General features: G+C 41.9%; 2 protein-coding genes across 6 annotated transcripts in view; one reads left to right on the top strand and one right to left on the bottom strand.

Annotated features, from left to right (window-relative positions):
- LOC109297135 (alpha-fetoprotein-like) overlaps nt 1–19,118 on the top strand; it is a 52,961-nt gene extending 33,843 nt beyond the window's left edge. Inside the window, exons 14-17 of one of the 4 annotated variants that reach the window (XR_002097215.1) lie at nt 167–221; nt 1,587–2,147; nt 12,834–12,874; nt 18,379–19,117. Coding sequence is in view for 1 of the 4 variants with exons in the window: in XM_019516750.1 (XP_019372295.1) it covers nt 167–211 (45 nt within the window). In the remaining 3 variants the exon portion in view is untranslated. Of the gene's footprint in view, nt 1–166; nt 222–1,586; nt 2,822–12,833; nt 12,875–14,627; nt 15,185–18,378 lie in introns of those variants that run through there. The other 3 variants (XR_002097216.1, XR_002097217.1, XM_019516750.1) reach the window with 3 other exon arrangements.
- Nucleotides 6,248–21,773, bottom strand: part of RASSF6 (Ras association domain family member 6) — a 41,150-nt gene continuing 25,624 nt past the window's right edge. The window contains exons 3-11 of one of the 2 annotated variants that reach the window (XM_019516752.1): nt 19,129–19,207; nt 18,194–18,345; nt 16,279–16,370; nt 15,195–15,379; nt 14,560–14,661; nt 12,718–12,769; nt 8,225–8,343; nt 8,039–8,136; nt 6,248–7,065 (exon numbers count right to left, since the gene is read on the bottom strand). In XM_019516752.1, the coding sequence (XP_019372297.1) occupies nt 6,990–7,065; nt 8,039–8,136; nt 8,225–8,343; nt 12,718–12,769; nt 14,560–14,661; nt 15,195–15,379; nt 16,279–16,370; nt 18,194–18,345; nt 19,129–19,207 (955 nt within the window). In that variant the 3' untranslated portion in view covers nt 6,248–6,989. The remainder of the gene's footprint in view (nt 7,066–8,038; nt 8,137–8,224; nt 8,344–12,717; nt 12,770–14,559; nt 14,662–15,194; nt 15,380–16,278; nt 16,371–18,193; nt 18,346–19,128; nt 19,208–21,773) is intronic. The other variant, XM_019516753.1, reaches the window with a different exon arrangement.

Raw genomic sequence — 21,773 nt, 5'->3', positions numbered from 1 at the left:
GGATGGGGCATGGGGGGAGACTTGCAACTATATGTATATGTACTGCTATGTGATTTTAAAATCAGAAAACAATGCTGCTGAAGTGACAAGGCTAATATTGTTTATCCAAATATACATAACTTCCTGCATTTTATTACTAATGAATGCTTTGTGTCTTTTTTGCCAGGGCCCAAATCTGATTACCCAGGGCAAGACTATTTTGGGAGAATAAAACCACTCAGGTAATCTCATTGGAACATAATTGCATAAAGCAGTAACATCACTTCAGCAGTAAGAATATCTATTCTGAATATACAGAAAGTGTAAATAAAAGCTTAAGAATTGCCACAGTGGAAAACCCAGATCCTGATACTTGGTGAAAACTGAAGTAGCTATACCGAAGCCAATATATAGTAGGAGTACTCAACCCCCAGCTCATGGACCAGTTCCAGCCCACAAATCCATGTCAACCAGCCCCTGGGGTTCCCCACAGGCCCAGAAATTTAGTAGCAGAGGGGTGGTGGCACCGCTTTCCTGCTGCCAAATTTGTGGACCAAGGGGAGCTTTGGGCCCTGCACACAGGGTCAGGCACCCAATTTCAGCATGTAGGGCTGCGTGGTGGAAGCATTGGGCCCCAGGGCCCTTTCCCAGCATGAAGGGCCAAGAGGTGGTGGCACTGGGCCCCAGGACCCAATCCTTACACATGGGGAAGAGAAGGGGCAGTGCTGGGCCTCAGGACCCAATACTGGCACGTGGAGCCTGATCCTCACACAGGACTTCATCTGGCCTGTGAACTGGACCCACACCATTCATCTGGCCTGTGGGACCAAAAGCTTGAGCACTGCTGAACTCTGGAAATTTACACCAACTAGGACTCTCTCTGGGTCATCAAGTTGCTAGCCCTAAAGTGATCAAATCAAGGTAGATGACACAAAGAAAGGCATGGAACCCCATAATGAATAAGGCCCGTTGTGGAACATTAAGCCTAGTCAGCACATGAACTGGAACATTTTAACTGAAGGGGTGATTGAGAATCTATTTTAGTTCAGCTTTCTGCACTCTTAATTGAAGTCAACCAGGGTGGGATTAATTTAGCTCAAAAAATTCAGGGAAATGTGAAAATTAAACTGAAATAAGGAACCCTAAGACCAAACTGACAGTATCCAGACAGAGTTTTGTATCAACTTAATTAAATTAGAGAAAACTGATTTAAAAGTTAAATGGTGCAACTTCTATTTCTAGAGGTGGCCAATCTTTCATGGGGCCAGGGGGAAGGCTGGGGAACTTTTTTTTTGTTCTTAAAAGCATACAGATTGAAAACCTTTATGTTTTTATCCTAGCTAGTATAAGTAAAGTCCACTGAATCTATAGTCATAAGGGTCAGACCTTGGTCCTTTTTAATTCAATTCTCCGTTGAGTCACTATAGAATAATAATGGATTAATTTAGTATTTTTTTATAGAATATTGTTCAAATTACAGCACAGACAATCACTAATTTATAAGTTAATTTACTAATGCATATATTTCTGCAACAGCATGCAAAGAACAATACAGCTGCCTATTAGTACCTTGTGACTGTCATCACTTTTTTCTTCATATTTCACAGTGGAAGAAGATGGTGATAAAATTCATCCGTGCTCCATTTATTCTGTGCTTTCTTTTCTTTTTGCCATCTATGTCTAAGAACTCCCAAGTGAAGGAAACAAGATTCTTCTATTATTTTCATCTCTCAGTTTTGTGACCATTCAATAATGAATAACAACTTAAAAAACACCTCCCTCCCTGTCCTGGCCTGTTGATTCACTGCATGAAGAATTACTTGAAAACAATTTCCTACAGCACCATTACCAGTTCTTGTTGCAGCACCATTACCAATTCTTAGCTGTATTTCCTTAGCTGGTTATGCCAATTCAGAGAATTTATCATTTTAAACCAGGCTTCTTAGTTATTTTTATAATGTCCAAAAACATATTTGGCATTCTCTGAATATAGGAAAACAGGTCTGTGTCCTGACTAGCTTTCTGTCTGAAGTCTGTTTAGACTGTAAAAGCAGAGGTGACAGAGTCCAAACAGTGGATACATGTAAGGATAATATTTAAACCACATACTGTACTTAAATCTCATGAATTTAGGTGGGACTGAAAATTAAGAATGCACTTAAATCAAGGTAAAATCTTTTTTCTTTACGTTTTACATCTTATTTACCCTTTTTAAATGCTTAGCTCTTTCACTTATGCTTTAATCTTTGTGTGTTAATCTTTATGTTTTCCTGCTGATTGGTTTGACATAGTAGAGATAAAGCAAATGTTCAATATTGAACTTAAAAATGAAAGGTCATTAAGAAAAAGCAACACCATGCTAAAGCTAATTAAAATGATTTCAGAAAAGGCTGCATAACCCCAGGAAAGAAGTACAAAGAAAAATGTACTATTGAACCCCCATGTAGCTGAGGGCTACTTTTATGTTTAAAATTGCAACCAAAAGAAATTCTAGAATTCTTTGCTTAGTGTACATGGGTGTAGCTTCTTACAGTCATTCAGAGGGGCTGTATGACTGATTTTTTCCTAACCTCAGCCTTGAAAATACAAAATCATAAGTCTTGAAAGATGCAGCCAATTACGGTATATTCTTGCAGCGCCAATTGGAAAGTTGGCTTGACACTTCGAACAAAATGCAAAACAAAGGGAGTTCAGGTTCTCAATAAATAGAAGGCTTTAGCTGAGACATCATTTTTAATGTAACAAGAATGATAGCAAATGTTTCTGATTTTTTCCAAGAAAGAAACAGGCTTTTTGGAATGGGTTTCCAAGGAGAGGTGGTGCTCTCCCCTACTGTGGGGGTCTTCAAGAAGAGACTGGACAAGCAACTGGCTTGGGGTCACATAAGCCCAGCACTTTTTCCTGCCACTGGCAGGAGGTCGGACTCAATGATCCATTGAGGTCCCTTCCAACACTAACATCTATGAATCTATGTATCCATTTCTTTTGCAAAGACTGAACTGCATTGTACATTTAGCCAGCAGAATAATCTTATTTCATTTGAAACAGATCCGTTATATATTACACCTTGAATCTATCCCAGGACATTCCAGTTTTGCAGCTCCTAGGTGTTTACATGCAAAGCTCTCCCACTGCCTCCCATTAAGTCCTGATTTGGTTACACAAGATGCTGACTGTGCAGTTGTTGACTTGCATAACTGCTGACTGCAGTTGTTGACTGCACTGACTTGCATAACCAAGTACTAAATGACTGTGCATAAACCAGCATTACTGTGCCATGCTGTCCTGGTATGGTTGCCTAGTGATGCTTACTGCAGAGTAGCTCGTTGTCACTGTGTAGTAGCATCACGTCAGAGTTCGTGCCCGGTGGTCCTACTGTGTAGTAGTAATGAGCTACTGTGCAGTAAGCATCTTGTGTAGACGTGGCCAGTTTGATTTAAAAATTAAGCAAAGGATAATGTGCTTGGCTGAATTGGGAGCTGTGTGCAACCTTGAGGCCCAATATGTTCTCAGCCTTCCTCTGTATGATCTCATATTGATGAACTTTTACACCACAGCATAGCTACCGAACTACCAGTATTTTAATTTGCAAATATTTTCATATTGTACATTCATAAATAACTATTTAGCTGGTTAGTATGTTGCTCTCTGCAGCATAGAAACAGCTGGTTTTGCATACGCATTAGAATTGTTTCGTACAAATAATGCACTGGATACATTGCAAACCATTAAAGAAACAAGGCTTACAAAAATAACACAATAAACCCTTTAGCTAATAGGATGACAGCAGTCACCTTTTCTCAGATTTGCTCTGAAAAGAGAAAATTTTGGGTTCAAAGACTGCCCAAAAGGCTTATGGTGAGGTTTTGTACTTTCTAAAGCTTCCATTGAAGACAAAGACAGTTTTTCTGTTCACTTGAATGGAAGCAGACTTAGGACCCGTGCTTCTTCTGTATATCAGTGGTCACCCCTGACAGTCAATCTCAGTCTGGGCGGACTAGCTTAGTCAAGCTGGAGGGCAGGTCGGGTGGGGGGCACAAGGAAAAGCACAGCCCTGGGGCTGAGGTGAGTGGCTGAGCTTTCCCAGTCCTGGGGCTACAATTCAAATGTGTACAGACATTCATTAGATTGGGCTAAACTGTTCCTGATCTAACTTAATTCACCTCCTCAGGTGAAATAAGTTAGATCGGGCTGGCCATGTTTTGCCTGATTTAACCTCCTGTACAGATCAGCACTTAGACTGGTCTAGCCCTAATTAGGTCATTCCAAGTGTAATGTCTGCACATTCCTTCAGATACTGCTATGACCCCTATGTACATACATATATTATCTTAGGGGACTGAGTTGTCTACCACTGAAGTTGCTGATATGTACCCTGCACATCTTAACTGCTAAATGATTTTAGTCAAACATCAGCATCTTCACAAGCCTTTGTAGGCAGGATTACAAGAAGTTCCACCTGAAAACTATTTTCTGATAATAAATTGTAGAGCCTGATAGCATAGGTGCTCTCCATTTCTGCTCCACCATGCAAGTTAAAAATGTTCTGGAGAAGAGGAAAGACAGTTATTAAAGTTTAGCTGATTGCATGGTTAAGCAACCCTTAGTGTTTGCCCTTTGGTATTTGCATAAGTAAAGGATAGCTCAGCTAGAGAGATAGAAGCCCCTTGAGCAACCTCATCAGGACAGGAGAGGGCAGTGAGTTGTCCATGTAAGTTATGCTGGTTTTATTTACCAGTCTGTAGTTTCAACCCCTGCAAAATGCTTGAGCTGATCCAGCTGGAGAACACCATGTAAAACTCTATGTTGCTTCTAACTGTGCTGATGGGGGGGGGAAGGGGGGCATGTCATGAAAATATTTTGCCCATTTGCTTCCATCCTGGAGTGCCAAGCCTGAAAAGAATGCAATGTACCCACCTTCGAATAGCACTGTGCACACTCCAGTAAATATATCTGAAACTGAGAGCAGCACTGGGCATGTGCCAAATGGCTACATTACTTATTTTCAATATTTGGTGCATGAAGTGGGAGTGAATGGTTGGGATGCCTTCTCACAATGATATGCCCACACACATTAAGAGACACAAGAGACGTGCTTGAGGCCTCAGATCTTTTGGGCTATGGAAGAATGATGCCAATGTCCCCCAGCACTGCCCACTGTGGTTATGACTGCATTGCATCTGCACATTCTCTCCTGCTGAACCAAGCTCTCTGGGTGCATCTAAATGAGATGCTTTACTGTGGATTAAACTAATCTAATGCACAGTAAATTGTCACCGTCTACATGTGCACTAGTCTTACTGCTCATTAAATTAGTCTAATGCACCATTTGCTAACAACAACACACATAGCTACTAGAGGAATGGTGCATTAGGTACTGTGCATTAGCGTATGTGTACATGGTGACTGGGGACAATTTTGCTCCCAGTCAGCAAGGGGCCACTGCTGCCTGGCTAAGCCCCAATGAGGGGGGAGCTGTGCAGGTTGCAGAGGCAGCTGTCTCCTAGTCCCATGTGCAGTCTCCTGGCCTCTGCAGCCAGCACAGCTTTCCTTGACTCCATGATCACCAGAGCTATAAACTCACCAGGGGGGACCAGCGGGAATTGGGGGAGGCTCTCTTCCCCTGGGCACCATCCAGGGTTACTAGGAATAACGGCCACAAATTGTTAGAGATAAGGTTCAGGCTGGACATCAGGAGACATTAGTTTACAGTTAGGGCTGCCAGGCTCAGGAACGGGCTCCCAAGAGAGGTGGTGCTCTCTCCTACCTTGGGGGTCTTCAAGAGGAGGCTGGACAGATATGTGGCTGGGGTGATATGATCCTGGCACCTGTTCCTGCCCGGGGCAGGGGGTCGGACCTGATGATCTTTTTAGGTCCCTTCTAACCCTAAGCACTATGGTACTATGCACATCAGGACCAGCCCCCATTCCCCCTGCCAGCCTGCAGGCTGGCACCCAGGGGAGCCTGGAGCTCCCCTTGGCTGCTGGGGGGGGGGATGGGAGGGAAGCAAAGCAAGGAAGAAGGGCAGAAGCAGTCCTGGACCAGGCTGCTCCCACTGGGAGCAAATGTGTAGATGTGTTCCTGGCCACATCTTACTGTGACTTATTTTACGAAGCAGTTATCTTACTTCTCATTAATTGCACATGTAGATGCATCCTCTCTGTCTCTTAAATTTAATGAGGAGGGGGAGGATAAAGGACATGAGAAAGTAATCTATTTCTTATTCTAATGAAAATACCTTTGTGGCATCATCAAGAAATTGATCAAACAAATGAAATAATATATAGAGAAAGCTCGTTATACAGGAACTGATAAAGTGCTTCACCAAAAAAAATTGCTTTGTCTTGCTAATTTATAAGTATATAGCTATAAACTGTGAGTGGAGAAGACTTTTCCAATTTGTATTCAAATTTTAACACTACAGGGTTGATTTACAAAGATCAGTGAGTTAGATGCCAAACTGCCATCTACTTTTCATAGGATTTAGGTGCCTCACCTTCTTAGAGGTTTTAGTAAATTCCATTTGTGGCCTATCTGCACCTTTGTACATCTGACCCTTCAATCCATTAAAGAGCTTCCCTAAACTCAGAATGTAAAAAAACAACATATGACTTTACTTCTGGTTTCCTGTGCCGTTCTTAACGCAGTGGGATGATGGAAATGCTTATATATATTCACAATATCCTGGCTTGTGGATTGCAAGTGAATAGGTTTTCAAACCTTTATTCTTTTCATGAAAATTTCTCTTTGCTGACGTTTCATGTCAGATTTGCAGCTTGAAGATGACAACACATTTTTTTCCTGCTGCTCTCCACTCCTGCTCTGAAACTGCAGTAGAGTTTCTTTCAATCCCAGCTGTACAGTAACCAGCCACAACCATCAATGCTTTACAGGCCCATATGTTGTAGACTTCTGTAATGGCACAGTCTTCTTAATATTTCCAGGATCGTTAGGGACAGAATATCAAATCTCCTTTGGCTTAGATGAAGCGTTTTATTAGAAGCACAATGCTATACAGTAGTCTCTGTTTTTTTTACAGTTCTAGTGTGAAGGTGCTGAGTTAATAGAGTCTTCGCTTTAAGGTATCTGAAACAAAGACCAACAGAAATTATTTCAGAGCACACAGAGCTATGCATACAATTTTAATTTTAACAATATTGATATTATATTTGTGTAGGTCGAAATTTCATACCAGAAAAAGTTTCCAATTGGAAGTGGCAATATTTTTCCTTAAAAAATCTGATTGATTTTTTTCTTTTTAAATTTCCAGACCCTTTCAATCCAAAACAATTTCCTGGTAACAGAACCCCAGTTGATGTAAATTGACTGACTTCTACTGACCTCACGTCTCCTACATATTTAATAATTCAACTACATTTCTAAAGGAGCTACCCAAGTACATCCTCAGTTGGCATCAGGAAAGTTCACGTCCATTAGCAGAAGTGGAGCTTTAAGCATTTTATCTCCATCTTGAATAGGTACTTATATGATTACTGTAGTATCTACATGCCTCACAAGTTTTTCAAGTATATAGTCCTATAAGGGAAGTAGTACTATCCGAATTTTGCAGATGGCTAAGAGAGGCCTAAAGAGGCTAAGTAACTTGTTCAACAATGACAGGAACTCTGTGATGGGACATAAAATTTAACCTGAGTCTCCTGAATCCCAGGTTAATATCTGAAGCATCACTGAACCACCTTTCCTAATTCTTCTAAATCACTGCGAGATGATACACACTTATGAGGGGAGTCTGCTTTTGAATTTTTCACAGCAACAATAGCCCAGCAGGGATGCTGGCTGTAGAGAGGCTCTACCCAGTACCACTTCCCAGAGACATTCTGACTGAATTAGCAAGAACTTCCGGAGAACAGAGGCTGTATCCTCCAGAGTGTGTGCCATAATGCCATCAAAAGAATGCAGCAATAGCTACAGCACCACACTCTAGTTACACCATACTCCATGTAGGTAGATAGATTGGGGAACCTACTAATGACAATGAATGTAATATTTTTTTGAAAGTAGTAAATTAAGCAAGCTCACTTATTTCTCTCCTACTTACTTTGACATAGTCTGTTGAATCTCCAGTTCTTCCTCTTCATTTAGTCTGCACAGAATTGATTCCAAAAAGGATAGATTAAACTTAATGTACTGAGCAACCTGTTGGGAGAATGTAGGAAAGGCACATTAATGAAGTGCAAGAAATGGGGAGAGTATAAGGAGATATGCAGAATTATACTGTACGTACATCACTGCTGACTTCTTCTGCATCCTGGTCCATGAGAAAAAATTGGGCAATTTTTTCTGAAGGTCCCTGCAAGATTCTCTCCAACAGTGGAATGTCTGTGTTCTTGAGCTGTTTCTTTTCTGGGAATTAAAATATACTAATTAACTCTCACAGTCATTTTGTGGCATAATATGCAGAAGAGTACAAGTGCCTAAGACAAAGAGCATCTCCTTGTCTTAGTTTTTTCAGCCTAAGGCCATGTACAGCCATTGACTGACAAATTGCCATAAACATAAACAGAAGTCCCACATACAAATGTATTGTATAGGAGTAGATGGCCCTAAGGAACTAAGGCCAACATTTCTGAACCAGGTACCAAAAATGAGGTTCCTAAGCAGAAGCATAACTGGGAGAAGGGGGAGGTGTGTGCAACTGAGACAGCAGCCCTAGGAGCTGCTTTGTGGGGGAGTTGGGGGTGGGTGAGCCACAGAAAGAGCCACCGCTGCAGTTGGTGCCTTCACCTTCTCCTCCTTGTGTTCAGTCACATGTTCAAATTTGGGTCCAGAAACAGTCACATACTTTTGAGGAAGGCCAGCAGCTGTTCTGTTGTCTGAAAGTTTCCTCCAGATTTGCAAGTAGTGTTTGCATTGCTAAAATATCTCTGCAGTTCTACCAACCCCTGTTCTAAGGTGGTTCGAGCTTTTCCAGATTGGCCAATAAAGCTCTATACCTGCTGAGAGATATTGGACAGCTTTGATATTCATCCTAACTCCCTCCTGGGTTACCTCTAGTCATGACTGACACATTTTTATTTGCGTGGCTGTCAGTGCCTGAGTTTTAGAGAGGCCACTTTTCAATGATTTTAGTCAACTGGGAGCCCAGTGTGGTCAGGTAGTGGGCACCTTTTGTCTTTGATCTGTCAGATACATTCTGTTTTCTTGCTACTGCTCTCCTGATGGCTGGTGAGGCAATTCCAGCAAGTAGATGGAGACTATTGATATTTATTTAAGGCATCCAGTAATGCGCCTACAACTTTTGTTCAGCACAGTGTCTAGCTTTTTCACATGTACTGATCTTTTCCAAATTGGGCATGTGTACTCAGCTGCTGAGTAACAATGTGCAAGCACAGTAGCTTATAATAGTGTTGGGTTAGCCCCCATTTGGATTTGATGAGCTTCTTTAATATGTTGTTTTGGGAACTTTGTCTTTTCTTCATGTGCATTATAAAAAAAGTGTGCAGTCTAGTGTCACTCCCCCAAAAATAGTATTCAGGCAGAGGATAAGGGTTATTCCATTCCAGGTTAGGTTGAGTTGCTTACTAGTTTTTTAGTTCTGAAGATGGAAGAGACTAAGAGTAGTGTTGCAGGTTACCTTTAAACTGTTCTAAAGGCACTTAAAACAGGAGTGTCCATGCATTAAAGGGTGTTAAACTGTACCAAATCTCCCCTAAGTATCTTAAAGTTATGCCACTTTGGGTGAGGGTTATCTTTGAGCTGTTCTACCTAGCTTGAGTTAGGGTATTGTTAGTCTGCTCCATGGAGATAAAGGGTACAGAGAGAAGTGTAGCTCCTCGCTGTAACTCAGCAAGCTTTGTAGGGGCTGAAAAACTCCCAGCCTAAAGTCCCTCCACTCCTTTTCTCTCCTCCCGTTCTGAAAACAGTGACAGGCTTGGAGGCAACTCACACGAAGTTGCTGAAGACACTCTGTTTTGAAACATCTTCATCTGAAACATTTGAAACATCTTTAGATTATCACCAGATGAGCTGTTTTTGAAGGTGTCTGAAGCCATGCACATCTGTTTGGTCACAGCTATAGGCTACTTTCTGTGGCCAGATCAGGCAAAAAAATTCATTTTTTCTGAACCCAAAGTGACCAATTTGCAGTCATCCAGCATCCTAGGATGCATGGCTCCCAGCAACAATACCCCCTGACAAATTTTCCAACCTTCTAAGCCGAGGAGTTGGTGCTGGCCCCAACCCAACACCCCCACCTACCTGCAGTAGATATGTCCCTCAGACCACAATGTACCATGCTGCTGACTCCAAGAACCTCAGGAGACTGACCTGGGCTCTTGGGCCAGGGGCCAGGTACATGGTCCTCGCCTCAGAGGACTAAGCCTCTGCCCAATATCTGGGGGGCTTTCCCCTAGTCAGGAGAATTTGGGGGTGGTGGGATGGCCTCCAACCCCAGGCTCCCATGTTCTTGTGGGGAAAGGAGGGAAAAGACTGCCCAGTGTAAAGCATAGTGACAGCATGGAGCCTGGGGAGAAATGCTTCCACAGGCTTCATGCTTTTGCCACACTTAATCCCCATAGTTTTGCCCTTGCTCGCCAAACCCTTTACTAGTAAATCACAGTTGTGCAGGTCAGAGATGGCACTAAGTCTTTACCTATGACTGTCCTGAAGCTGTTCTAGCTTTAACACCATCTACCATTCCACAGGCTTAGAATGGTTTAAAGGTAACCTGTGTTTTATTTGGATTGGTATGTAGTTGATTTCTTATGTAAAATCTGACAACCCACGGAGCACTGAGGCCAATGTGACCTCAACCTGGGTGAAATTCTTAGCTTGGGTGGTAGTATACAAGTCATTTGCCTAAATAACATTTCTTATGCCTGGGTGAATTGGTGGATCATTGGTGTAGATATGAAAGAGTATAGGTGCAACCATGTCTCCTTCAGGTAAGCCATTCCTCTGTTTTTGCCATCGACTCCACTTCTTGCATAATTCAATGTAGAATCATCAAATTTCTAGCAAGGCTATATTATTCATAGTGCTCAGTAACCTTTCACCGTATTTTTGCAAGGAGCCTTCAGTGTTTTACAAAGTCAAAAGCTGCTGAAGGGTCTATGAATATGGCACCAGTGACAATTTCTTTTTCAAAGCCATCTCTAGTGTGCTGATGTTTAATACTTGACCAGTGCATGGGCAGAACCCAGCTTGCTTGAGGAGTAGATATTCTTCAGCAACTGTGACAAATGGTTTTAAATGTTATAGAGTTTGAAAAGATGACATAGTAAGGATATAGGTTTGAAGTGCTTTGGATCTGAGGGATCTTTCCCCATTTTGACAAGGGTGATAATACATAATTGTTGCCATATCTTGGGCACTTTGTATATGATTATACACATATTGTATAGCTGGAGTAACAAGGCCCTTGCTGTTGGTCCAAAGTGTTTTATTTGTTCTGTGCAGGTATCATCAAGATGAGAAGCTTTGCTGTCTTTAAGTGTGTTTATTGCAGTTGGCACCTGGCAGTGCCACCAGCACTACAGCAGTGACACCATGTACTGGCTGTTCCCAGGGCGTGGAGGTGCTCTGTTATACCTCTGCTCCTAAGTTTATATTCAGGAATCTATATAGAAACTGGTATACACAGAAACATACATTTCAGTTTGAGTAAAATAACAAGGAGTTAGACCCGAATTTCATGCCCACTAGTTTGAAACTGTCAGCCTTCATTTCCCTTGTATAATTTTGAAAATAATGTTTGACCATTAATAGTTTGACATAAGAAGAGGTCATTAGCCATCTTAGTCTGAAGTTATTTTAACATGTAAATCACGTCCTCTTTTGTCCACCTTACTCCTAATATTTGTAAATGTTACTTTTACCTTGTTAAAGTGTATTATTATTCTTTATTAGTGAGATAAAGAAAGCAGGGGAAGCTACAAATGTATTTGCTGAATATGCCATTTAAGGTCAAGTAATATGAATTGGGTATATGAAAATAAGGGTTAACACCTTTAAAATACAAGCAAAATCTCAGAGGAATAAAGCTGTAGGCTTAGTACTTAGGAAACTATCATTTCAAAGGAATTTTGTCAATTGTTGCTTCACATTAGTATCTTTTCAAAGCAGTATACTTCTAGTTTCTAAAAGAGCCACCCTTAAATGATGCCATGTACCCTACAGAATTAAATGGAATTAGTGGGCACTTCTACATGAGACACTACTACACCATAGTGTTGACAGGCACTAGCTATGATGACAATGATACTGCACAGTAGTAATGAGATACTGCACAGTAGCTCATTGCTACTATGCATTAGCATAAAAAAACCCGTGTGGGGATGGTACTGCACAGTTGCACCAGTTGCTGTGCAGTCATTTAGTACTTGGGTAAGCAGGTACTAAATGACTATGCAGCAACAACTGTGCAGTCTGCCACTTGTGTTGACATGGCCACAGAGAATGTGAATTAGGACAGATTTTTTTTCCCAGAGTTTGGTCCTCAAGTACTCTTTCCTACCCCCACTTTTTCTGATATAACACACAGCATTCTCCAGTGAGAAATATGCACTGAATAAATGTGGGTAATTCCCCTTTTTCACAATTATATTGTTCCTTTGTAACTGGGAATCAAGAATGGTGTGGAATTGATCTAAGCCATAGCTGGGGAGCCAGGGTATGCTAGTGGCTTGTCCCCATCATGTAGGAGGTAAGACTCCAAAACCCATTCAGCATACAAACAGAGGTGGAGCAATGGTGAATCAAACTGGCTGGTATGCTTACCTCCTGAGGCATGGATAATGTATAAGGCAAATTCATGTGGGCTGTTTTCAATCTGTCAAAAACAAAAATCTTCAGCACACTGAATAACACATTTTTTATACTGTATTTGTCCTCAGGATGACACCATCAGCAAATACTAGATATGCATCTCAAACTTGTAAATTTATATCACAATTTGATATTTGGGATCCCTGTACTAACAACATAAATATAGGAGGGGAGACACTTCTGAAGTCCCTTTGATATGGCATCATCTTCCTCTCCCTGCTTCCAGCTACCGAGTAACTAGTAAAGTTGGTTATTTACAGTATTCCAGAACTGTTTTTTGCCATTTTCAATTTAACACTCAAATTTAAGAAATGCCCTGCTATTGGTGTTAGTGATGATAATTATTTATTAAATGTAGAAGCACTCTGAAACAGAAGTTCAAATGCATCATCTCCAAAGCCAGGGTTATTATAAGCACCAGCAAAAGGAAGGGTTATTATAGCCACCTTAGAGTACACTACCATTGTAGATTATGATTCTATAAAATATTCCAAGGCTCCTTGCACACAAATACCATGTTTATTCATGAGTTTGGCACATGAGTTTTCAGTGAGTAAGATCCTAAGTCCTGCCCCTAGATGTAGAGCAAAATTCCTTTAGTTGTAAGCAAATCAGAGGTGTGAAATAGATGTAGCCAAATTAAGCAGATCAGCTGTGACATAATGGGCATGTCTACATGAGATATTTACTGAGGAGTTGCCTAATTAACTCCGCAGTAAATGTCTTGGCGTCTACACATGTGGTCCTATTAGGCCACAGGAAACAAATAAACTCTGCAGCCGGGTTGTACTTGTAAATACAAGTACTATCTTGCTGTGGAGTGTTTTTATGCACAGCAAAGCATATGCAGATGTTGACCTGGCTGGCTAGGCCATGAGGGTATTTCAGTACGGGGGCTGCTTGCTGCAATAAATTCTGTTGCACACTGCTGGAGTTTATTAATTCACTTTACTTGCACATGTCCACATGCCTGATGCATTAGAACACAGCTGATCTGCTTCACTGGGTGAAAGACACTTTGCCCCTTGTCCTGCCTTTGATGGTGCAATGTGACCTTTTTGCTTTCCCTGCTCAGCCAGACCGGTGCCCTGCATCTAGGTGGGTGGGGAAAGTGGCGTTTTCACTGCCCAGCCAGACATGTGGGTCTGGCTGATTAGGAAAGCACTTTTCCCCACTCAGCCAGATCCTGGGTATGGTTCTGGATGAGTGGGGAAAGAACCACGGAGGTAACATGTCTACTGTAATAAAGCATCAACGTCTTTTACCACCTTTTGTTGTGCCACTGATTTTTCCCTTTCATGTAATGCAGCAAAGCATATTATCATCTATTTGCTCAATATTTGTGCCACCATAAAAAATGTTATGGTGGCACAAATGAAATGTCAAGCTGTTTCCACCCATAGTTTCAAGGGCCTCTCACTAGAGGGACAAATGTTCATATGCATTAAGCAAGTTATTAGCTCCCTCTTCTGGGCAAAACTGATTATATGGTATATATTTTTACTGAAAATATGGTTATAATAATGTCATTTTCTAGTTCCTCCTTTACTAGAAATTAGAGCAAAGAGTGTATCAGATACTTGTCCTTGTAATTTACCCTTATTCTTTAAAGAAAAGCACATATTGTCCTGTTGGTATACTTTCTATTTAGGGCAACATTCTCTGGGATATTTTTGTTTTTGCCTATAGTAGGCAACAGACAGCAATCATATATTCTGGTTATCTGTTCTAGAAAGCAGTTCTTGTACTGCTTGAATGCAGAGACCTCCCCCCCTCAAAAGCACAGAAAATTACCTTAAATTTATGAAGCAGTTGTTCTATCACCTCCCCTGTTTTCATGTTGCTGTTTATTCTTATTTTAGTTTCTGATCCAAAAGCTGGAATGAAAACTGATGTCTAAAAAGACAAGATGAGCAACAAAATGTGGTGTTAATATCAGTTCCAGGGGAAAATTATGGGTGTGAAATTAAGCTCATGCAATATGCTATGTCATGCAATATGTGTTTTCTTCTATTCTTAGAATGGTCTGCTGCTCTAAATTTACTCCTGCATGCTTTACAAACACCATAAATGGTACCCTTTCCCTAAGTATGACATGCTTATGTAAACAGACTTAGCCATTTTTTCTGGATTCTTATAAGGAAGAGAGAATATAAAATAATTAATTAGGACACTATGACAATATTATAAGCTACTACAATGGCGTGTATGTCAGCATTTCTACTACGAACCCTATGCCATAGGTTTCATTTCTTAGCTATAAATATAAGCCATATTCTGATCTCAGTTACGCTACTTTCAATCTGGAGTAATGTGACTGTTTTAACACCAGCTTATATGAAATGTTAACACTTTATATTTACACCAGCTCATACGAGAGCTGCATTTGGTCCAGTCATTTTGCACTGAAGGTACCATCATGTTCACACCTCATAATTGTAGAAATGTCCATTAATGCAGAACCTGTGACTTTCCAAATCTTCTCTTGCTATTGTGATATGCTTTGTCTTCTTCCTCACTAGTGCAGCATCACTCATGGTTCTTGGCAGGGAAGGGGAGTCAAACTCCTGTTTCCTCATTGGCTTCAGAGTGCTGTTTTTATAAGATGAGTAACCTGGGAAAATAAAATCAAACATCAGCGCAGTGCACATTATGTGGCTACCCATTTTCCCAGTATTAACAACGCATTGCATTCTCTCTGCCATCATTGTGGGGATCATTTTCTTGGTGAAAGTATTGCAGGATAAATTTATCATAATTATTTTTGATCATTTGCATTTCATTAGCACCTTAAAATATAAGCTGGAACAAGAGAAAAATGGATCTTCCTATACAGAGGGCGCGTCTACACGAGACACTTAACCATGCAGTAGTGTAGTTTACTGTGCAGTAAGCATGTATGTCTTCATGTGCACATGCTTACTGCTCCTACACTAGTGGTAGGAGGTGGAGGAGGCACAGTGGAGGAGGCACGTTGGTGGAGGAGGCACAGTGGCATTAGGTGTGGTGGGCCAGAGGGCCTGTGAAGTGGTCATCAGGAGCCTGTAGCACTGGTCATCACTGTCGGGGCAGGGGATGGAGGAGCCATGATGTGTGGAGGCACAAGCAGCAAGGAGAGCACCGCCAAGTGCTGTCTCTGCACTGTGCATGCTGCTGCTGGTCAAGGAAGGGGCTGGCCAGGAAGCAGCAAGTGGGGCTGCCTTTTCAAGAAGGCTGCCAACTGCTAGCATCTGTAACTGGAGCCTGGAGGTCCCCCTGATGGCAGCAGGGGCCCATGGCAGGCCTCCAGGAAGTGGGAGCAGCTTGCTGCCATTGGCAGCAAATTTGCTCCTGCTTCCTTGCACGAGTAGACACTTATCTGGGACCGTTTACTTGCAAGTAATTTACTCACGAGTAAACTGGTCCCTCATTACATGCTCGTGTAGACATGCCCAGGGGACTAAATTTTTCCATTGATGATGTCTGTACAGCCACAAACTTTTTTTAAGAAGATATAAAGATATAGGCACCAACCTTTCTCATGGTTTATCTCCTGTTCAGAAGTATTTAGTGTCTCTTCGCCAATGTGATACAGATTATCAAACTCTCCCCAGCGTGTCATCCCCCTGAAACAGTGATTGAGCATGCATTTCTGGTTAAATATTCCTTGCTTACTGGGGGGGAAATGAATTTATCTCCCAGTCAGACATCTTGTAAAACTTGTGAGATCTTGTTCAGAACTGCATATATCACGTTAGCATCTGTCACTGTGTTGTATAAAGTACCTTATATATCCAAATTCAAGATGACTTTAAAATTAAGACATCCCCCTAATCATTAAATTCTACACATGGAAAATGATAAATTTGATATAATTTTCCATGTATAGAATCTAACTAGTGGAAGGTCATCTTAAATTTGTGCCCCACAACTACCGTGGTGGGGAAACCAATGGGGTGGGGGGAGAGGAGGAGGGGCCAGACCTAAAACCTTTACTCTCCTGTCTGTTTTCACCCCATATCTGTGCTTGTCCCCCCTGCTGCCTGCTTTCTGCCATACACCCCCTGCCATGTGCCCCCCTGCCATATGCCCCTCTGTGCCTGCCTCTTTCTGCCTACTCCCTGCCCCTGGTCTCTTGTGCCCGTGACTGCCCCCTGCAGCCTGACCCCCACCCACTGTTTCTCCCTGCAGTCTTCCCTCCACACTTTGCTCCCCTGCCTGTAGCTACCCCTCCACTTCCTGCCTCCCCACAGATCCCTTCTCTCTCTTAACCATCTACTCCATCTCCAATCCCTCTATCCTGACCTGACAAGGCCAGAAACTGCTGCAGTTTCTCCCTGGCCAGGTTGGAGTGGGGAGTGGCAGGCATGTGGAGGAAGGGGTGGGGGAGCAGGGGTCAGACTATAGGGGCAGACTCCAACCAAATTCAAGAAAAGGGTTTTTTTTTGCATGTTGATTAGGAGTAAATGCAGTAATTTTGGAGCTCAGAACTGAACTCAGATCTCTTAAATTCCAGATTAGTGTTTTAACTACAAGCTCAAGCTTCCTATCTACAAATGCTTCCTGAGTTCATTAGAATAAACTTTCTGATAAACAGTCTTTGACCAAGTACAATGCCAATCAAATACTAAAATAAATAATTTGTGTGGAAATGTCCTCAGATAATGGGAAACTTGATGAATCATAATGGAATATTTTAGGAAGAATATTCACTGCCTTAATACTTTTCTACAGGTAGGATATTAAAAGGGTATCTGCTGGATTATTTAGGATCAAACTGCTCTATATATCTATGAACATGCTAGCAATAAAGGGCAGGTTACATGATTTTAATCATGACAAACATTTACTTTATGATTTAAATGTGACACTAGTAGAAAAATTTTGAAGCGGTAATTGACAAAGCAGAAATTTAACTTCCCATTCTGAATCAACTTGCCCGCTTTCCCTCTCCAGGCTGTTAATTGCCACAACAAAGGTCCATTCAGTGGTAGGAGAAGCTGTTGAGATGAGGAGCCTTAGCTTATTTTAGCAATCTACCACAGGAGGCAAAATAGTTGCTACTTCTGGAACAAGACCGATATGATATTCCTCACCATAACTGGAGAATGCCCTGGGAACTCACCAAGATCAAACTTCCTAAGTTTCCCTGATGCTGTCATGAGAAGATCATATGGACCTTTTGTGACTACACTGATTTTTTGCAACACTTTTACATTGCTATTTAAAGGCTAGACTCATTACAAAGCAATATCTTCTGTCTGCATTTCAAAAACTATTGCAAAGCCAAACAAGCACCAAGTGAAACTTTGCATAGACTTCCACCATGCAAAACACAAACCAAACCATTATGAAATCCTGTTTGCAAATATCATCTTTATTTTATCAACACAGGTGGCATGCCTGGAAATGTCAGCCTGTTTGCTGTTTACAGAAGTTACTGATTTACCTTTTGGTAGGAAATAAACCCTCACGCTCTGGTGACTTCATAGTTAAAAAAGACGGAATCTGCTTCTCATCTTGAATTTTCAACCGGATGGGATGCCGTACTCCCCAAAAGATAGACAGGATTCCTTCAACAGTGGGCTTGCTGCCTTCTGGCTGAACAAAATCACAAATGCTATGTTATTACAGGTTTACAGAATGAAGGTCCATAGGAAGATGCTGGGAAACAGTGGTGACTGAAAGCAACACCCTACCTGCTGTAGTCAAGTGACTAGGCCTAGTGAAACCAATTGGGCAAGTATGCTTCAGGAATCAAAAGAAAAAAAGGGAACTGACAAACATTTTGGAAAAATCAGTCCCTTAGCATTTTTAAAGTCCTTCATCACTCTGCAAAAGTTCTTAAGTGTGACTTCTTTATAAGAGGCTTTAGACTTCTTTATAAGATGGTCCCTCACGATAGACTTGCTGGGTAAGAAAGGGAGCTCTCTCGATTTGAGGTGCTAGCCAGACAGACCATACAGCTTCCCATAGATCTCAGACTGAGGAATACAACTATGCTGCAATATCATCAAAGAGATCTGCTGAAGTCCTGCCTCAGATTTAGCAACAGGGGGCAGGAGGACCAGGAGATTCAGGCTGCTGATTCAATACCACAGCTCCTTTCATGCCTCAATGCATCTCTAGTATGTATGAGTCTTCCCCAAATCAAGAAGTATGAGACTGAGAATTGAGCTTCAATGCTCACTTTCTTATTTGTAAAGACTCATATTATGATTGCTGAAGCACCCCTCATCTCATGCCACAAATGCACTTCTGGACTCTGGAACCTCACATTTTCTAGCTCACCTGTAGTATGCACCAAACCCCCAAGAGTTCCCTTGCTCTAATTATATTGTTATTTTTTTTTTAAGTAGAGGCTTGTTTTTGTTTACACCTTACCTGATTATATGAAAGTTGCAGATTCTCTTGATCAGTATAAAAAGAGTTGTATGTCTTCAGTAAAGAATGAAGTTGGTCTCTGAATGAAATGACCAGATTGACGAGAATATTACAAAAAGGTTCTGTATTCATCACTGTAAAATCCAGATACCAAGGTCAAAATATTCAAACAAAGATGCCCAAAGTTGAGCACCTAAATATAGATTTAGGTATCTAAATGAGCAGTCAGTTTTACGGTACTCAACCTAAAAAGTCGGCCCAAATATGAATACGTACAGAATTAGAAGAATTCTTCCACAGACTTTGACTGAAAGAATACTTCCACAACCAAGACACAGCCACCTTTATTATGCAGTTGGTCCAATAAAAGATATCACTCTAAGAAATCCTGCCTGGTCCAACTACAATAATTTAATGGGAAAGTGCATGTTGTGGTTATAATTTAGAATAAATAAATATACTCTACAATATCAACCTTTACAGTAACAGGAGTAATGGACCAGTGATTCTAAGACCTCCTCTCCTTGTTGCTTGCTTGCAGAGGTAGATCCAGTGAGGTGTACTGCCATAGAGGCATGTACCTTTCAGTTGATGACACTGTGGGCACAGCAGCCAGGGACTTTTTTAAAGTCCCCAAGCTGGGGAAGAATTCCCCCCTCTCTTCCCCTCTATGCTCAGCAGCACCTCACTCTCCCTCTCCTTCCCTTTCCCCTCCAACCACCGCTGCCGTTACCTCTGGCTGCCCTGGGAGCAGGGCTGGGAGAACCCTGTAGAGCCACTCCTGCCTGATCCAACCATGCTCCACAGGGAACTGGTTTCAACTCGAGAGAGTGGCAGTGAAAGGCAGGTTCCTACTCTCGTGTCTGGTCCTCTCAGGTTTTCCCTGACAGCCCAGAAGCAACTGCAAAGGAAGAGAACCTACCTGCTCCTGTCCTCAATGCTGCTGCTGTCTCTTGTTGAGCCTGCTTCCACATGCAACAGCTCCCCAGGTCAGTTGGGAACACTACGAGAAGTGGAAACGGTGGGCTGGGGAGAGGGGGAATGGGAGAGGAGAGGACATGCCGCTATGCATGGAGAGGAAGGAAAAGGAGAGGAAAGATACCTGATTGAGGGACTTAAAAAAAAAGACCCTGGCTGTTGCTCCTCTGTTGTAATCGATCCACCCTGGTGTGTGCAGGGGAGCCTGGGAGCAGAGGGTACAGCTAACGCTGGAGTGCCAGTGGCTGCACCTGCACTCTCCTTTACAAAATCCTGGATTTACCCCTGCTTGCTTGGTAATTTGATTGCATTAAAATTGTGTGGTTGCTAGCTCATGAACAAAGAAGCCACTGTGAAGACTATAGCCTAGAGCATGGAATAGGTTCTATTTAAAAGACTGTTCCTAAACCTATATACTTAATAGCTTCTGCTGTCATTTCAGGACAATGTTTCTAATGCACAACTAGCAGTTGGCTGTCTTAGTGCCCTTTACACCTTTGAAAATCTTTCCCCTTAAAGATTTTACATGCTAGCACTGCAGGCATGACATTATAATTACAGCTGAGATGGCACTTCCATTTAAAAGCTATATTATTACAACATTAAGCTTGAAAGTGGAATCATACCAGAGTCTGGAAATTGAGAACTAAGGTTCCCTTTGGGTACATACAAACACTGCATGTCAACCAGTGGAACTGCAGAACAAGAGGTCACAGTACTTCGACCATTTAAAAAATGGTCAATGCAGTGGAAATCTCCACTGCATTGGATAAGGTTGAAGTCTAAAATGAGTGGGGTGCAAGCATTCAACCAAATGATTGCACAACACCCCAATCAAGTGGGGATCCAAAGATCTCCTTCAGCATCCCAGTATGCCCTGCTCTTGCTCCCCTCCCCTCCTAGGAGATGCTCTGTAACTTAAGGTGCGGTCTACTGTGCTAGCCTAAGTGACAGAGAACCCCGCCCCAGACAGCTGAGAGGATGGGAAAGCCCAGACCCTCTCAACAGCTCAGAGGTTTTGGAGCTGTCATACCCACCACCACCTGGTAGTGGTGGGGGAAAACTACCCACCAGCACTAGAGACTGCTCCCACTCTCGCGCCCCTGTAACGGAGAGAGGGAGGTATTGGGGGGAGAGGGGGTGGGGTTCCTTAGGGCACCAGCCAATCTGTCCTGACTTAAGTCTTGGGCCTCTTTCACTTATATCTAGGCTGACAAAAGAACCTGAAAAGCACTCTGGGATGTGTGCTGTAGGTCCCCCTGGCCTGGTTTTTTAGCACTGCAGGCTGCCTGCAGAGTGCGCAGACAGCCCTTTGCCCTTATGTATAGGTTAAACCATTTGAAAATCAATCAGCTGAACTCCAAAAAGGCTGAACTTCAACTGGTTGATTTGAGCATTTGTATGCACCCTTTGTGGCCTATGTTTTATTCCTTTTACAGAATACATTTAATCAGAATCTTTTATTAGATGATCATACGGCATTGTACATAATAACTATGTTGTAGGCAAATAATGTATAGACATAACTATATCTACACAGTTCTTGGTGCTCATCTGCAGGGATCCTGCTTTTCTCTGATAAAAAAAATCCCCAATTTTTGGATTAAAAAAGTAACCCAAAACCTACATTTTTGCATGATTAAAATGAAACACCACTATAAATATAT

This window comes from Gavialis gangeticus, unplaced genomic scaffold (assembly GCF_001723915.1).
Source record: "Gavialis gangeticus isolate Ggan-Ray unplaced genomic scaffold, GavGan_comp1, whole genome shotgun sequence".
In the NCBI taxonomy this organism is placed as follows: domain Eukaryota; kingdom Metazoa; phylum Chordata; order Crocodylia; family Gavialidae; genus Gavialis; species Gavialis gangeticus.
This window is presented reverse-complemented; position numbering and strand designations above follow the sequence as displayed.